This window comes from Festucalex cinctus, chromosome 20 (genome assembly GCF_051991245.1).
Source record: "Festucalex cinctus isolate MCC-2025b chromosome 20, RoL_Fcin_1.0, whole genome shotgun sequence".
NCBI lineage: Eukaryota > Metazoa > Chordata > Actinopteri > Syngnathiformes > Syngnathidae > Festucalex > Festucalex cinctus.
This window is the reverse complement of record NC_135430.1, coordinates 20200406-20215361: the sequence shown is the minus strand read 5'-3', so window position 1 is coordinate 20215361 and position 14956 is coordinate 20200406. Positions and strand designations below refer to the sequence as shown.

The 14956-nt window shown below is 36.7% G+C and overlaps 1 protein-coding gene across 2 annotated transcripts; it reads left to right on the top strand.

The window, feature by feature from the left end:
* The first annotated feature begins 3833 nt into the window (after positions 1–3833).
* slc35b3 (solute carrier family 35 member B3) lies at positions 3834–11430 on the top strand. Of its 2 annotated transcripts, none has more exons than XM_077509554.1 (10): positions 3834–3915; positions 6431–6668; positions 6786–6907; positions 7011–7165; positions 7610–7717; positions 7810–7907; positions 8521–8613; positions 9303–9414; positions 9612–9681; positions 10688–11430. In XM_077509554.1, exons 2-10 carry the CDS (start codon positions 6441–6443, stop codon positions 10836–10838), a joined length of 1137 nt encoding a protein of 378 aa, XP_077365680.1. In that variant the 5' UTR covers positions 3834–3915; positions 6431–6440; the 3' UTR covers positions 10839–11430. The 2 variants fall into 2 exon arrangements, with proteins under 2 accessions (XP_077365680.1, XP_077365679.1); XM_077509553.1 differs by lacking the exon at positions 3834–3915 and adding an exon at positions 4807–5067.
* The last annotated feature ends 3526 nt before the right edge of the window (positions 11431–14956 follow it).

The window sequence follows — 14956 nt, the reverse complement described above, 5'->3', positions numbered from 1 at the left end:
CTCTCCCCGGCGATGCAGGCCGACTTGTGGAAGTCGACGAGAAACTGAGTGCATATGAAGGCTTATTAAAGCTGATAATCCAATCCGAAGACTTGCATCGGCTCATTCCGGATATTAAAGCTATACAATTGCTGTTTGTCATAAACATAATGTTAATATCTATGCAAATACGCGCCGGTGAATTTTTGCATAATGTACAATTTGGTCGGGTTTGCAAACCTGTCACCTGAAACAAGTCCTCAAGCATCAATCTGCGAGTAAATAATATTCACGTGCGGCATTAGTCTTGGCGCCTGATTGACATTTTATATCTGTGACTACTTTAAAATAATTAAAAACTGAAATCTTGACAAGTAATAGCTTCTCAAATCCATTAAGTAGTTAAAGGTTATAGCAAAAAAAAAAAAAAAAAAAAAAAAAAAACAGGATTATTGCTGCCAGCAAAACTCCTAATTCAATGACACCGCGCAATTCCCCCTCACTCTTCACAAGCAGAGGTTAAATGAATGAGTAATGAAACTTGTGTGTCATTTACCGTCACTGATGGAACAAACTTTTTTTTTTTTCTTTCCTTTACATTTTCTGTCTATGTTGTATTTCCAGGCAAAATGTTTGTTTAATTACTTTTTATTTCCATTTTTGAAGGGAGCAGGCTTTTGAAGAGAGATGCTTCCCCCTCCTGGCTGCTCCCAAGAAAGCCAAAAAAATAAATAAATAAATCCCTGCCCTCCTACAGTGCAAATGTCGTGACAAAGGTGTAGTGCACTGCGGAAAATGCGTTTGTACATTACAGTGTCAGTGTTTGTACTAGGGATTGAATCAAATGGAGTTGCCGAGTACTAATTGTTGCTGCCATTCAAACTGCATACCACCATGAAAAACAAACAAAAATCAATGTAGGAGAAATCACATCAGGTCAAAGAGGGTCATTTCTTCCTCCTGTGTTAATATTGAGCTGTCATAACTCTTAAATAAGGTATGACTAGATAAGTTCTTGTACTTCTTTGAAGTTTGAAGTTCATTGAACATGTAAACATAACATGTAAAAATTAAGAGAAATAAAAAGAAAAAAAAAAGCATAACAATCTTCAATCTTAACACAACATAACATAATTCATAACAATCTTTCTACTCCCTTTGAGCATGTAAACTGTGTTTGTCACAATCCTGCTCTCAGTAATGTGTGTCTGGTGTTTTTCCAGTGGGCAAGTGAAGGGGGCGTTTCTACCTGCGCCACACCTGAGGCGCATTTCCATAATCAAGAGGTCTTTAAAAGGACTCCCGGAGCGACAGAAGACTGTCGCGTTATTTCCTGCACGCAGCCTTTGCTCAAGTCATTCTCTAGACCGCTTGTTCTTGAATCCTATTCGCGCGTTATAGTTTTGCGTCATTGTTAGTTTGCGAATAAACCACATCAAAATTGTATTTTCCTGTCTGGGCCTTCGTTTTTTTGGGATCCACTTTTCCACCGACATTAGTCGGAACGTTACAGTGTTGAACTATGACATCTGTTGATCCTATTTTTCTTTCTATCAGTTTTTATTTTCTTATCATGCACTAATTTTTATATGTTCAATAAGTCAATAAATCAAATTAAGGTAACATGGTATGACACGTATCTGCTGTTTAAATCCCTGTTATAAAAACGTACTGTATCGTAGAATGCGGTGAATGAGTGACCCGGATACAACGACCCCCCCCCTGCCAAATCATAGGTGCACATTTGGAAAGGGTTATGAAATTTACGTCTGTAGCCACAAACCATTCGGGCTACCTGGTCCGTCTGCTTTTTTTTTGGTCACTGGCAGACTGAGACGATATCGGATCAAAATGGCGAGTTAAAGAGAGGAGAGGCGGGAGCATCCGTGGTGGGGGTCGAAGGAGGCAAATAGGAGAAAAATGTTGGAGCGGCAAGCCTTGCAGATCAAAGAAAATGACATGGGAGAGGATATGAGCGGTTTGAGAAGCAATATAGGCGAGATAGCATCTGCTTTCCCGTAGCATGCAGGAGGCTTGCGACAAATCTCGGGAAAAAGACGACTGCGAGCAAAAGCACTTTTGTCGGAGATAAGACCAAACACAAATAAGTCATGAAGAAACCCTCACTGTAATGTCTTCTTTCTTTTTTTTCCCTTTTCTTTTAATGATCATGATAAGGCAGGGGAGAGGGCGCTCTCTCGTTGATCTGTTTTCTTCTGGGATAAGATAGTAACAGATAGTTGATACAACTAAACGGCTTTCTAACAAAAGGGTTAGTGTCAATTTTAGAAGCCTGTTGTTGATTAGGGTGAGTATAATTATTGTGTGGAATTGGTTGTTGATTGTGATTGGAAGCAATTGAAAGCGACAAAACATTCACCGCTCCAGTGCAAGCAACCCTTCATTTAAGTGTCAAGATATAAGTGTAATTTCTTTCTGTTTTGGCAATTTTCCTCCTTGCAGGTGCTCCCACTATCTGCAAACTCTCGTTTGTATTATTATTGAATTTACCTTGGAAATAAACTCCGAAAATTCACTCTTTGTTTACTTTCATTGTATAATTTTGGGACGTTGACGAACTACAAGACAAATCAATCATCATTATGAGTTAAGAACATTCAGAGATTTCAGAGACAATGAATCAAATCATCCAAATTAATATTGTTTTTTTTTATGATGAAGGAAAGTAAACAATAGCAAGAGTCTGTCTACCACAAATCGTTTTGCCATTGCAACTGAGGAAAGTGAACATTCTCATCTTAAATGTTATTTTATCTAAACCTCTCAAAAGGTCGTACTCCCTTATGATCCCGCTGTCTGAATCTGAATAATGTCCCTCCTGATCTGTGCAGGAAGCAGCCATATTGGATCCGGGATTTGGCTGGTGCAAAAGTCATTTTATTTTCCTTTCTTTCTCTGTCCGCCTCTGCTTTATTCCTTGCCGCCTCAGCCCTTTGCCTCACCCCGGCTAATTTATTGTGCGTCCGGTGGTGTGCTACCAAACCATTACCTACACATACGTTCCATTTTGAATAATCAATAAATAATTATTGTATTATTTAATAGGATCTCATAAGGAAAGAGGAAATGGGTTTTGTTACATAAATCCATCACGCGTGACAAATGGCGACTGTTTAAAAGTCGGACGGCAAGCAGCCGGACTGAGCTTGAACATTTCCTCCACACGAAGCTGTAAATACGAAATTTTTCCGTCTGGTCGAGACCGTCAATTTGAGAGCAGCAGGCACTCGGACTGTAAATTTCCAGAGATTAATTAACCTTTTCCATCTCCCGTTCAGCCCTGCATCTTTTCTGTTGTACAGCGTGACCCCTGCGAGCACAGGGGTGACAGACCCGGCCGCACTGTCGACGGCTCATTTCAAATGAGTTATTAACAGAATTTTTTGAATAGAAGGAAAAATTGTAGCCTAGCCATTTAAGTGTCATAAATGCCTGGTTGAGAGGCGACAGGGGCCTCCCAGGGACAGGAGGCAATACCATTACAATCAAATCTGAGATGGAAGAGGGATTGAGCTGTCCATTCTGAATTTTTATATTGTCGGAGGGCAGAGAAGGAAATAATGCCTTCCTACAGTGCATTAACCTCTGGCTGGCGAGGTAACAAAAAAGGCAGAGGAATACTGAGTAGAGAAGAAGAATGGGCAGGGAAAAAAAAAAAAGCAAAATGAAAAAATTTGCCATAGAATCATAGTGTTGTAATATGGCTGAGCTCAGTAGGTAGACGCACACAAATAAGACGGGTGGACATGAGAGGGCTCATGCTTTTATTTTTGTATACCCATTTCCTGTTTACTTTGAAATTCTAACTCCCGTCTCACCCCAGGTCACTTGCCCTTCCTCGAAAACTGCAGCTGTTTGTTTTCATACAAACCTGCTCGCACATTGTGAGTGCATAATTTGAATTTCAGCATCCCGGTAAGGGTCTGACTCCTACATTTAGCCTTTTTTGGATTGTGGCACTAACAGGATGACCCATTTTGTGGTGGCAGTGCCAGAACCAGCTCTGGCCATATTCATCAAATAATGCGCTAAGTTTCAGTGATTATTTCATATTTCATATGTCATCTTTATACTGTTACTTGTTTATTATTTGAAAAGAAAATCTACATTTGTTATAAAGGTTTATAACTTTATACTAACAATGAAATTAAAACCTTTAAGCTTAAGAAAACACACTGCTTTATAAACTTTATCAAACGTTGTGGACTCAATGGCACTTTAGACATACATCAAATTATTGTAAAGACTTTTTTTGGATTGACGTCACCTTTATTAATATCGCTGCAACTTACTGTAGGCAGGGTCCTTTTTCGTTTGTTTGTTTGTTTTTTGGCTCTTGTTTATAGATTTGTGAATGAGCTATGAGCTTATCCTCCAAATGTCATCATATGTATCATATTAACCTCATATGTACTCCAAATTTGGAGGTATGTCCTACTGTAAACAAAAACATGATTTACTGATACAAGACAATTACTATAACTATATAATAATAATAATATAATAAACTTGAGTTGAGTTGAGTAAATACTTAATAATATACACATTAACAGTGTGTCGTATGAGTGGAAAAGATTCATGGGGAGGTTGATGATTAAATAGCGAACTCACTAAGCTGAAGACCGGCCAGCACTTATTTAATATTAAACAACAAACAGGAAGCTGTATAATAATAATAATAATAATAATAATAATAATAATAATAATAATAGGTACGGATTTATAACATGACTTCATATGTTAGTCCGTGACTATAGGCTGGACGCGCACCCCTGTCGACCAATAGAATCACAGTTTCTTGGTCACCGCATGCCGGAAGTTGTTGGCTGCTTGTGCTAGTGCAATTTGCTGTTTGCTAGCCATAGGGCTTTTTGGTGTGTGTGTGCAAGCATGTTTGTTTAGCTTGTTTTATCAAATTGACAGCTTGTCATAAGGTGAAGAGGATTATGGGCGAGTTTCATCAGCAGTAAATATGCCTCCGGGTTGTTTAGAGTTATGCATTTCGCCGGAATAGCCCCACAAGAGGAACATAAACCAACGTAAAGATACCAGGAAGTGTTGTTGAAGGTAACGGGGCTGGTCACAATTCTGTATTCTTGCGTAAAGCGTTACAAATATGTAAATGAAGTGCTCCAAAGGGTCTGTCCTTTAAGTTTACTCAGATGCTCAGATGTTGACTGATGTTGGAATGACAACGTTTGATTTAGTGTTCAGTAGCAGCAGTCTAGCTAGATTGTCTGTCGACTGAATGATTTTCCTTTATTTTCTTACTATTATTTTTCAAACATCTCCGCCAACATTTGACGTTATGACAATCTAGCGTCGTGGTAGTGCAGTGTTTTGTTCATGTCAGCAAATTAATTAATTGCACGGGTTATCGACCTTCCCTCCAAATTATTTGAAGTAAGTACAAATCTATATCTGAGTAAGTACGTCATTGGCAAACGAAATTAAATTGTCTTCTAAATATACATTCTTCCAAGCTAAACATACATTCTTTTCCTTTTTGCCTTCTTTGGCATTTTTTTTTTTAAGGAATTATGTGTTTTAACACACAAAATAGCTTTTCATTATTAGAGGATGTTATTGTTTATCTCACATAAAGTACAACATTAAAGTAAAATCTTGAACTTAAGTTTGAAATTAAGGAGGGGAAAAAAAGCTAAAATCCCTCCACTGTTAATATATTAATAGTTATAGTGTTAATAAAGCAAATGATGTGTAGTGTTCAGTACACACTAAAAAAATAAAAAATAAAAAAAAGTGAGTAATATTTAATTGAAAAGACCTCGGAAAGTTTTTCCATTCAGAAAATCTGAGTAAATTTTGGAAGATGATTTTTCAAGTAAATTTTACTTGCATAGTCAATAGTTTATTACAAAAGAATAGCTCAAGTAACATTTACTAGCATTTATTTAGTAAATATATTCATTGAATTTTACATAGGGGTGCAAGTAAATTTTGCCTGTCATTAGTTTATTTTTAAAAAACACGCAAGCAATATTTACTTTAAATTACTGTATACTTTGACTGAATTTTACTCTCCATTAGTGCTGTATTATAAAACTAATAAAAATACTACTTAGAAAATACTATTTTCTACTAACTTAAACTGGACTTTTTAAATGTAACATACAATAACAAAATGAACGTGTCGTGCACTACATATTACTTCTAATTACATCTATTCAAGTATTCTATCCATCCCTTTTCTTAACTGCTTAACTGCTTATTCCTCACAAGAGTCCCGGGGGGGTGCGAGAGCGAGTGGGGGCCACATACAACAAAATCAAACTTTTTTTTTTTTACTGCTGAAAATGGCTCCTCCCTTTAAAGAATGTTGCATTAATTCATGTAGAGTATATGCAACATTATTCAGATGAAAAGTTTAAATTGATCAATTGTGTTGTTATCTTTTGTCTTCACACAGCCACGAGCAGATGCTGGACACAATGAGTGCGAAATATGGCCTAGTGGGTAACAACAGTTCGCGGAAGTACATTTCAATATCTGTCCCGCCGTCCGCCGAGGTGATGTCCCCTCACATAAAATCTCTGGAGGAACTGAGGATTCTGGGAATCAAAGTTAGCAACTTCAGTACCCCCGTACAGTTTTGCATCTGTGTGGGCGGAGTCTTCTTCTTTTTCCTCATTTATGGATATGTGCAGGTAATAAGGAAAATACTCTACTAGCTATTTGGCACCTTGAAAAATGAAAATAATAATATATGTGTCAAAAAAACGAAACTCATTGTGACCATCTTCTTTATTTGTCTTGCTCCTAAGGAGCTAATATTTTCTCTGGAAGGGTTGAAGTCCTTTAGTTGGTACCTGACTCTGGTCCAATTTGGTTTCTATTCTCTCTTTGGACTCGTGGAACTTCAGTTCACAAAAGACAAACGCAGAAGGTACAACTGTTTGTCAAACTACATCATAGATCATCAAATGACTTCTTTTGGTTAGATAATAAAACTCATGAACGTTTTTTTTTTTTTTTTTCTTGTCTTCCAGGATACCTGGGAAGACGTATTTGATTCTCGCATTTCTAACGGTGGCCACCATTGGCCTTTCTAACGCCTCTCTGGGTTACTTGAACTACCCGACACAGGTCATCTTTAAGTGCTGTAAACTAATTCCCGTCATGATTGGTGGAGTATTCGTACAAGGTCAGTTTACACTTTTTTTGATTGTTTTTCATCAGTGAAGAATAACTGATCGTGACTGCGATGGCGTCTGCAAGTTCAACGAGCCAAAGTTCCGTCCATTGTGGTTTGTTAGGCCGCATGGAATTGGAACGTTCAAAGCCAAATATTCATTGAAATCAAAATAAGAAAAACAAACCAATAAAATGTCATTTTTTCCATATTATATACAATAAATGGTTGAAGAAATCTAAGAGAAGGGCAAAACATACCTCTAAAAACCTCAAAACTTTAGAATCACCCCTGAAAACGTGAAGTTTTCCTGAAAAAAAATATGTTGTCCTTAGTTTACGACGCTAAGATATCTAAATGTGCTTCTGGTATAACTCACTTGAATCAAGACTATTTGCGTTCAGATTTGCATTCAGCTGCCGTTTGTCATCATTGCTCTGTTTCCTTGTGTTTTAGGTAAACGCTACAGTGTGATTGATGTGGCCGCTGCTGTTTGCATGAGTTTCGGACTCATCTGGTTCACACTTGCTGACAGCAACGTGTCACCCAACTTTAACGTCGCAGGCAAGTACTGAAGCGTGCTTAAAAAAAATAGTAACAGAAAAATGGAAAAAAAATTCTGTTCTGCATGTTTTAAGATGTTTGTTTATCTGCAGGTGTTTTCATCATTTCCCTGGCACTGTGTGCTGATGCTGTTATTGGAAATGTGCAGGAGAAAGCCATGAAGCATCATAATGCCTCCAATTCTGAAATGGTATTTAGTATTCCCAAGCCCGTATTCTTGAGTTAAGGTATTTCATGTCATGAAATTGTTGTTGGGGAAGCGATGATTCCATTTTGTTGACAGCTTTGAAAGTATTGTTGTTGCCTCGTTTGAAATCTGGGTTATGCCAAATTGGGGTTGTATCTGCAAGGTGCAAGTGATGACTTAGTGATTTTGTTTGTTTTGTGAATTCTTGACTATTTACAAGTAGCTCAGTTTATGGATTGATTGTGGTAGAAAAGGGAGGTCTGCATCTGAGCTCGTTTTACATCGACTTTGTTCCGAGTCTAACCAGGGGATATTGTTACTGATCAAGTATTGTAATTGATTGGCAACAAAGTAATAAAGAATATTTAGCCTCTTTTTAATTCATTAAAATAGCCTGTTATGTTAACAGGAATATTCAGAAAACAAACATAATGGTGGTTGTGACATTGAAATTTGAAGCTTGCCTGAAAATAAAAAAATAAATAAATAGATAGATAAATAAATATATAAATAAATAACTAAGACTGCCACTGGTACCTACTGTAGTGAATGTGAAATTACACTTTATTCTCCAATATTAAAAAATAAATAAATAGAAAGCATGATGTGTTTCCAGGTGCTGTACTCGTACTCCATCGGCTTTGTGTACATACTGACAGGGCTCATCTGTTTGGGTGGACTCGGACCAGCAATGTCTTTCTTCTCAGAGGTGAGATTGCACATAATTAATGACACCTTACTTGCAAAGGTCACGTGGCAGATATGAGCCCTTTTTGAACTCTTTCACTCCCCAGCCATTTTCACATTTCGCAATCCCGTTCGCTCCCGGCTGTTTTACTGGATTTTGACTGATTTTGCAAGGCCCACAGAATATTGTGTTCTATTGCTATAAAAGCATCAAAAGAAAGATTAAAGTCTCTTCTTTCATCAGGAAAAAAAAGTATGTTTCTATCTGTTTCTGTTTTGCAGCAATTAGCATTAGAAGAGAGCTAAGATTCATCAGTTTTCACAAATCTATTTAAAATTCGAAGTAATTTAGCTTTTTCTAGATGGCCCTGGTTGATCTCCTTTGCTCTGCTGCCACCTGCTGGCCGTTTGTGTAATAACTACCATTTCTGCAACCGTTCTTTGCAGTTGAGAGGCTGCATCAAAGCCTTCTGTATGCTCTAGCATAAAATAAAAAAAACAAAAACGTATAAATACGTCATTGGGACACTTAGAACATTTAAAAAAAAACGTATTTACATGTTATTGGGAGCAACTGAGTTAAAGGCAAACTTTTTAGTGCTACAGACAGTTTTCATGTGGAGACATTTTGAACCCTCTAGTTAATAGTTCATCATGAGGAAATTGTGTTGATCCAATATGAATTTTCTGTTTAAATGTTTTTTCTCGTAGGACCCTGTGAAGACGTACGGTTATGCGTTCCTTTTCTCTCTTGTTGGTTTTTTGGGCGTCTCCTTTGTGTTGGCCTTGATCAAACTGTTTGACGCCCTTGTTGCAGTTACAGGTCAGTTTTCCTACTTTTTTATTTTATTTTTTTTTGTAATATCTGGACTTGACTTTAGTGATGTTTACAACATTTCCCCACAAAATACTGGTCATTAGAAAGGCATGTGAGAACGTCTTGAACACTTTGCTCCAAGTCAAACAATCGTTGCCAGAACCGTGACTGTGTTTTTACTTTTTTTTTTTTTTTTTTTGTAGTGACCACAGGGCGGAAAGCCATGTCAATTGTGTTTTCCTTCATGTTCTTCACCAAGCCCTTCACTTTTCAGTAAGTACTGCCACCTTTGGACTTTGGCCAATGTGTTTTTCTTTTCTTTTTAACTACGTGACCACTGAACTCTGCTTTTACTAAGAAAACTTGGATTTGCCTTTCCTGACCCTCGTTTTCATGTCCTCAGTCCGTTTGCTGTACCTTTTTTTTTTTTTTTTTGTACTCCACTCCTCTGTCTCCTCATTCTATGACTCTCACTGCCGCACTTATTCATCGGCTCTGTCGAAAAGGTCGACTTTCTTACTGCTCACGTGATTTCTCTCACACACAATGGCAATACTTTCACAAGCTCACTGCAACTTCTTTTTGTTTATGCTTGCCAAATTTCACCTTAAACTCTTTGGTCATTGTTGAGATCCAATCAACATTAATAACAACTGATGGGATGCAGTGATATGATATAGGTAAAATTGTAGAATTGCACTGTATTACATGACAAACATGAGTTAAGATTTAGAGATAGAAAGATATGTTTTTTTTTTTGTGTTTTTTTCCCAGTCGGATTTTTTATATATATATTTTTTATTTTTTATAAATGTTGATACAGATACTCGTTAAAATGCCCTATATCGGCGCCAATTATTGGCCCGGCCGATAATCAATCGATCACCAAAACTTAGCCAAACTGTCTTGATTTGAGGTGCAATAACTAATTGATTAAATCAACAACTTATTCATTTTCAAGTTAATCATGACCTAATTCTGTCGATAATCAATTTATCATTTAGAGAAAGCATTTCAGCCTCTCCAGTTCCTTTAATACTCCACGAAAGCAGGCTCACCTTTGTGTTGAATCAAAATGTGACTTTTGCGAACATCTGCGAGAAAACTGATATTAACTGAATATTAATCGCTTTGAAATGGAAATGTACTTATTTATTTTTTTATTCACTGATGAATCAACAAAATAATACAAAAGAAAATAAACTGTCGTCACTGTAGAATATTAAACCTCTATCACCCCCCTCCAAACTCACCCCCACCCCCCCGCCCCTTCCCACAGGTACGTCTGGGGTGGCCTTCTCGTGGTCTTTGGCATCTTCTTGAATGTTTACAGTAAAAACCGTGAGAAAATGAAGCTTCCCTCAATCAAGGACTTTCGGAACTGGCTGCTGACGGGAAAGAAAGTGAGACTTCTCTCACAAAATGTATGAGAAGAGCACCCGTGTGCGGATGCCGTCACAGGCTTTGAGCCTCATACAATCAAAATTGAGCCAAGGTTCTACGTTCTTTTCTTTTTGTTTTTTCCACCAATCAGGCTCACATGCAACATGACTGAACTGTGACATCCAATGAAGACAACTGAAACGGAAAAGGGATTGGTGGCTGTTGGGCTTTTTTATTTTTTTTTTTTGAATGCACACCAATACGTTCCCAATGTGGACGACAACACTGAAGACTTTTGAAAGGGAAGCCAGAGAAGCCGTATCACACAGTTTTGCACTAGAAATTTGTTTAAAAAAAAAAAAAAACTGGAAGGAAAGAATTTATATAAAATGTGACGGTTTGCTCCCCACTTCAACAAAACTACATCGTAAATATTCATTTCCTGCCCGTGTGCCACAACAGGAACGTTTATTACTGTTATTATTGTTCTTTTTCTTTTAACAGTTTTTTTGTCATTGAAAGAATGTTCTCTCTTGTATGGTTAGATTTGGGAATGTTGCACTCTACTGCCACAAGCTGCTAACCCGTTGTTTGGATGAAAGAATCACACTTTATACAATAAAGCAACTTCTGTGCGTATTGATGAGTTTTACAACGTATGAGAGGGTGTGACTTTACACTCACCATATTATTGGGTACATCAACAACTTTTTTTGTAGCATTGTGGTGTGTTACAGAAAGACCACAAAAATAAAGACAGAGGTATGTCTTTCACCCCCCAAGAAAAAAAAAAAGTATGTGAATTTTGAATACTAAATCATAAGATGTACAACATGGGCCACCATAACTAATAAATGCATAGACTTTTTTTTTTTTTTTTTTTTTTTTTTTTTTTTCTCCAGTTCAGCGCATATGCAACATCACAGTCATATCTTGACGTGGGCCTATTTATCCTCTCACCACTTTGCATATGTTAGTGAGTCGGCATTTATCGCAATTGATGAGCCTCACACCCATGATTTGCAATAATGCAGATGCATAAAAAAAACAAGCTAGCTAACCACTTCTGGTCAGTTGTTATTGATTAGTTTTGTTTTATTTTGTCTTTTATACGTATTCTAAATTAGAAGAAATATCGCTGCATCCATAAAGAAAAAAAATCAAATGAGTGTATTGATGATGAATCAAAATCACTTGTGTCCAAATGTTTAAAAAAAAAAAAAAAGATAAATAGACGAGTTTTTCACATAGCGACGATAAATTTATGTGTACTGTCTGTAAATGAATCCCAGTGTCTCTTGTAGTGTGAAACAAGTACGGGGAAAAAAAAACAAAAATGGCAACCCAAGCAATCCAAGGTCATACTAACAGCCAGCAAAACACTGGTTGTGTGTTTGTGTGCACGTTGCGTTGCGATTTTTAGTCTCACTTCCTGGCAGGAAACTTTGAAGTGGCTTAATTAGTAAGTCGTAAAATATCGAAGCTTCTGTCTACATGGCTTTTTTTTTTTTAGTATTTTTATTTCTTACGTTTGTATTTAGCTGCCGACCACGGCTTGGTTCTGCTTGACTCGATCACCAAAAATGGGAAAGCTTTGTTGACCGATGAAACAGTGAAACTGCGCATTAGAGGTCGAGGGGTCGTGTCGCCGTATTAAAAAATGAGCGCGGCAATAAACACGCCCCTGATGCGGCGTTCATAAGTGCTGCTTCATCACTGCGGGAACAGCCATTCGCCTCCCTGAAAGGTCATTATTGGATGGGGGGGGCCCAGTTGACCCAAGGCAAAGCACATCATTTGTCTTTCAACACACTACACCGATGCAGGCTGACCCCCGTTTTCAACATGGAGAACTCTGTCCATTTTTCAAAGCCACATAGGAATTTACTTTCCTTTAATGTCCACATTTTTTTTTTTTTTTGATTGTGTTGGAATAACACTTTCATTTATGTTGTGATGTCTCTGCAGCATAGCTAGGATCATTTGTTTGCTTGTATACAAACTTCAGTTGAGGTAACGCACCCTCTTCCCAATTTTTTCATTTGAGGGCCACATACAGAAAATCAGAAGGACGCAAGGGCCACATCATGTTATGAAGAGAAATTGTGTTTAGTCCTAAAATTGTCCAAATTATTTACTTGTGCTTTTGCATATTTAGAAAAATGCTACAGTATATAAACCAATTTATTCAAATTTATTTGTAATATGGCAATAGGGTTATTATAGTTTTGGAAATTTTCATTTTAGTTTTTATTTTGTTTTTATTTTGTTTTTTTAAATTTTGTTAGTTTGAATTAGTTTTCAAGGTGGGTCTGTTAGTTGTTTTTTTTATTAGTTTTAGTTCTTTAATAAATGCTTAGTTTTAGTTTGTTTTTGTTTTTTATGTATATTACTTGTGCGCAATATTTAAAAAAACACCATGGGCGGAACGTCATTATTCCGGTTTATATCAAAATAAATCAATAAAAATCACATTTAAAATCACTAAATTTTTTTGAATATTAGTTGTTTTGTTTTTTTGTTAGTTTTAGTTAACTAAAATAAACTTTAATAGCACCTGTGTTTTTCGACACTTTCCCTTCTTACTTTGACTATTTCCAAACATTTTTGTTTTTATTTTATTTGAACTGACTCAAATGCCATTTTTAGCATTTTTCGCCACAAAAAAAATGGACAGCGGGCCGCAAATGGCCCCCAGGCCGTAGTTTGGACACACCTGCTCTAATAGTTGGCTATTGGTATCATTATAATAATGCAAATTATTCATCATATTTGATACTAAGTGTAGTTGAAGTGAGTGAGCTTGTTTCACGTCATCATAAATGGTCATATTAAGGACACTACCATCTTTTTCTTTTCTTTTTTTTTAAACTCCAGTTTCCTTTTTTTTTTGTTTCCAGTCCAGCACACACACACACACACATACACACAAATCCCAGCAGGTAACCAGGCCAATTCAACCTGTGGGCTCACTTAGCTGCAGCCTCTTGGAATAAATAATGGCAAGTGTCATCATCCCAGGAAAATAGACTGCTATATAATATGTTCTATGACCTCAGATAGCCACAGTAGGGAGGGCTGGCAGCCCATTCATTATAAGTTCAGAGGGGGCAGCAAGGTGTTTTTTTTTTATAGTACCTTTGACGCGGACTTTGCACACACACATGCACCCCTACACACGCAAACGTGTCTCATAGCCTTCACTGTACAGCAGGTACAACATATGTTAGGAAATCCATAATTTTGCTACGTCTGTTTCTATTCTTGGTCGCGCAGGTCGTGATAATTTACAAAGGTGGAATGAAGGCAGCCGGATTCCTTTAGGTTGTGGAAGACATCTTTAATCCAAAAGGCTTCGTTTCATTTTTTGGACTTCAGTTTTACATTTGTGGAGTCTTCCTTTTTTTTTTTTTTTTTAATTTTTTTTTTTTTAGACCTTGTCTACATACACATCGATGGCCTTTTTTTTAAACCAACTCTTTCCCACACACCATGGAGGGAAAAAACCCACATCCACATCCGTTTGAAAGTATGTCACACAGAGGTGACGTCATCTAGCAGCAGCCAATAGAAAAGTGCCTTTTGTTGCTCCCATGGTGTTTTTTTTTAAACAACTAAACTAATATATATATTTTTTTTTAATATTGTGCACAAGTAATACACATTAAAAAAAAACAAAAAACTAAAACTAATACCGAAACTATCTAAACTAAAATTAAGCATTTATTAAAGAACTAAAACTAAGAGACCCACCTTGAAAACTCATTAAAACTAACTAAATAAAAAAAATTAAAAAACTCAAAACTAAATAAAAACTAAAATGAAAATTTCCAACACTATAATAACCCTACTGCCATATTACAAATAAACTGGAATAAATTGGTTTATATACTGTAGCATTTTTCTAAATATGCAAAAGCACAAATAAATTGTTTGTACTATTTTTAGGACTAAACGCAATTTCTCTTCATAACATGATGTGGCCCTTGTGTCCTTCTGATTTTCTGTATGTGGCCCTCAAATGGCAAAAGTTTGGACAGCCCTGCTTTAGTGGATCTGGCCCTATTTTTTGTGAAGTGTACATTTGTCGTGTGAATAATTTTCCGCTCTAGCTCTACTTTTTTTTCAATCACACTTTATTGATAACAGAGATATACAATGCACA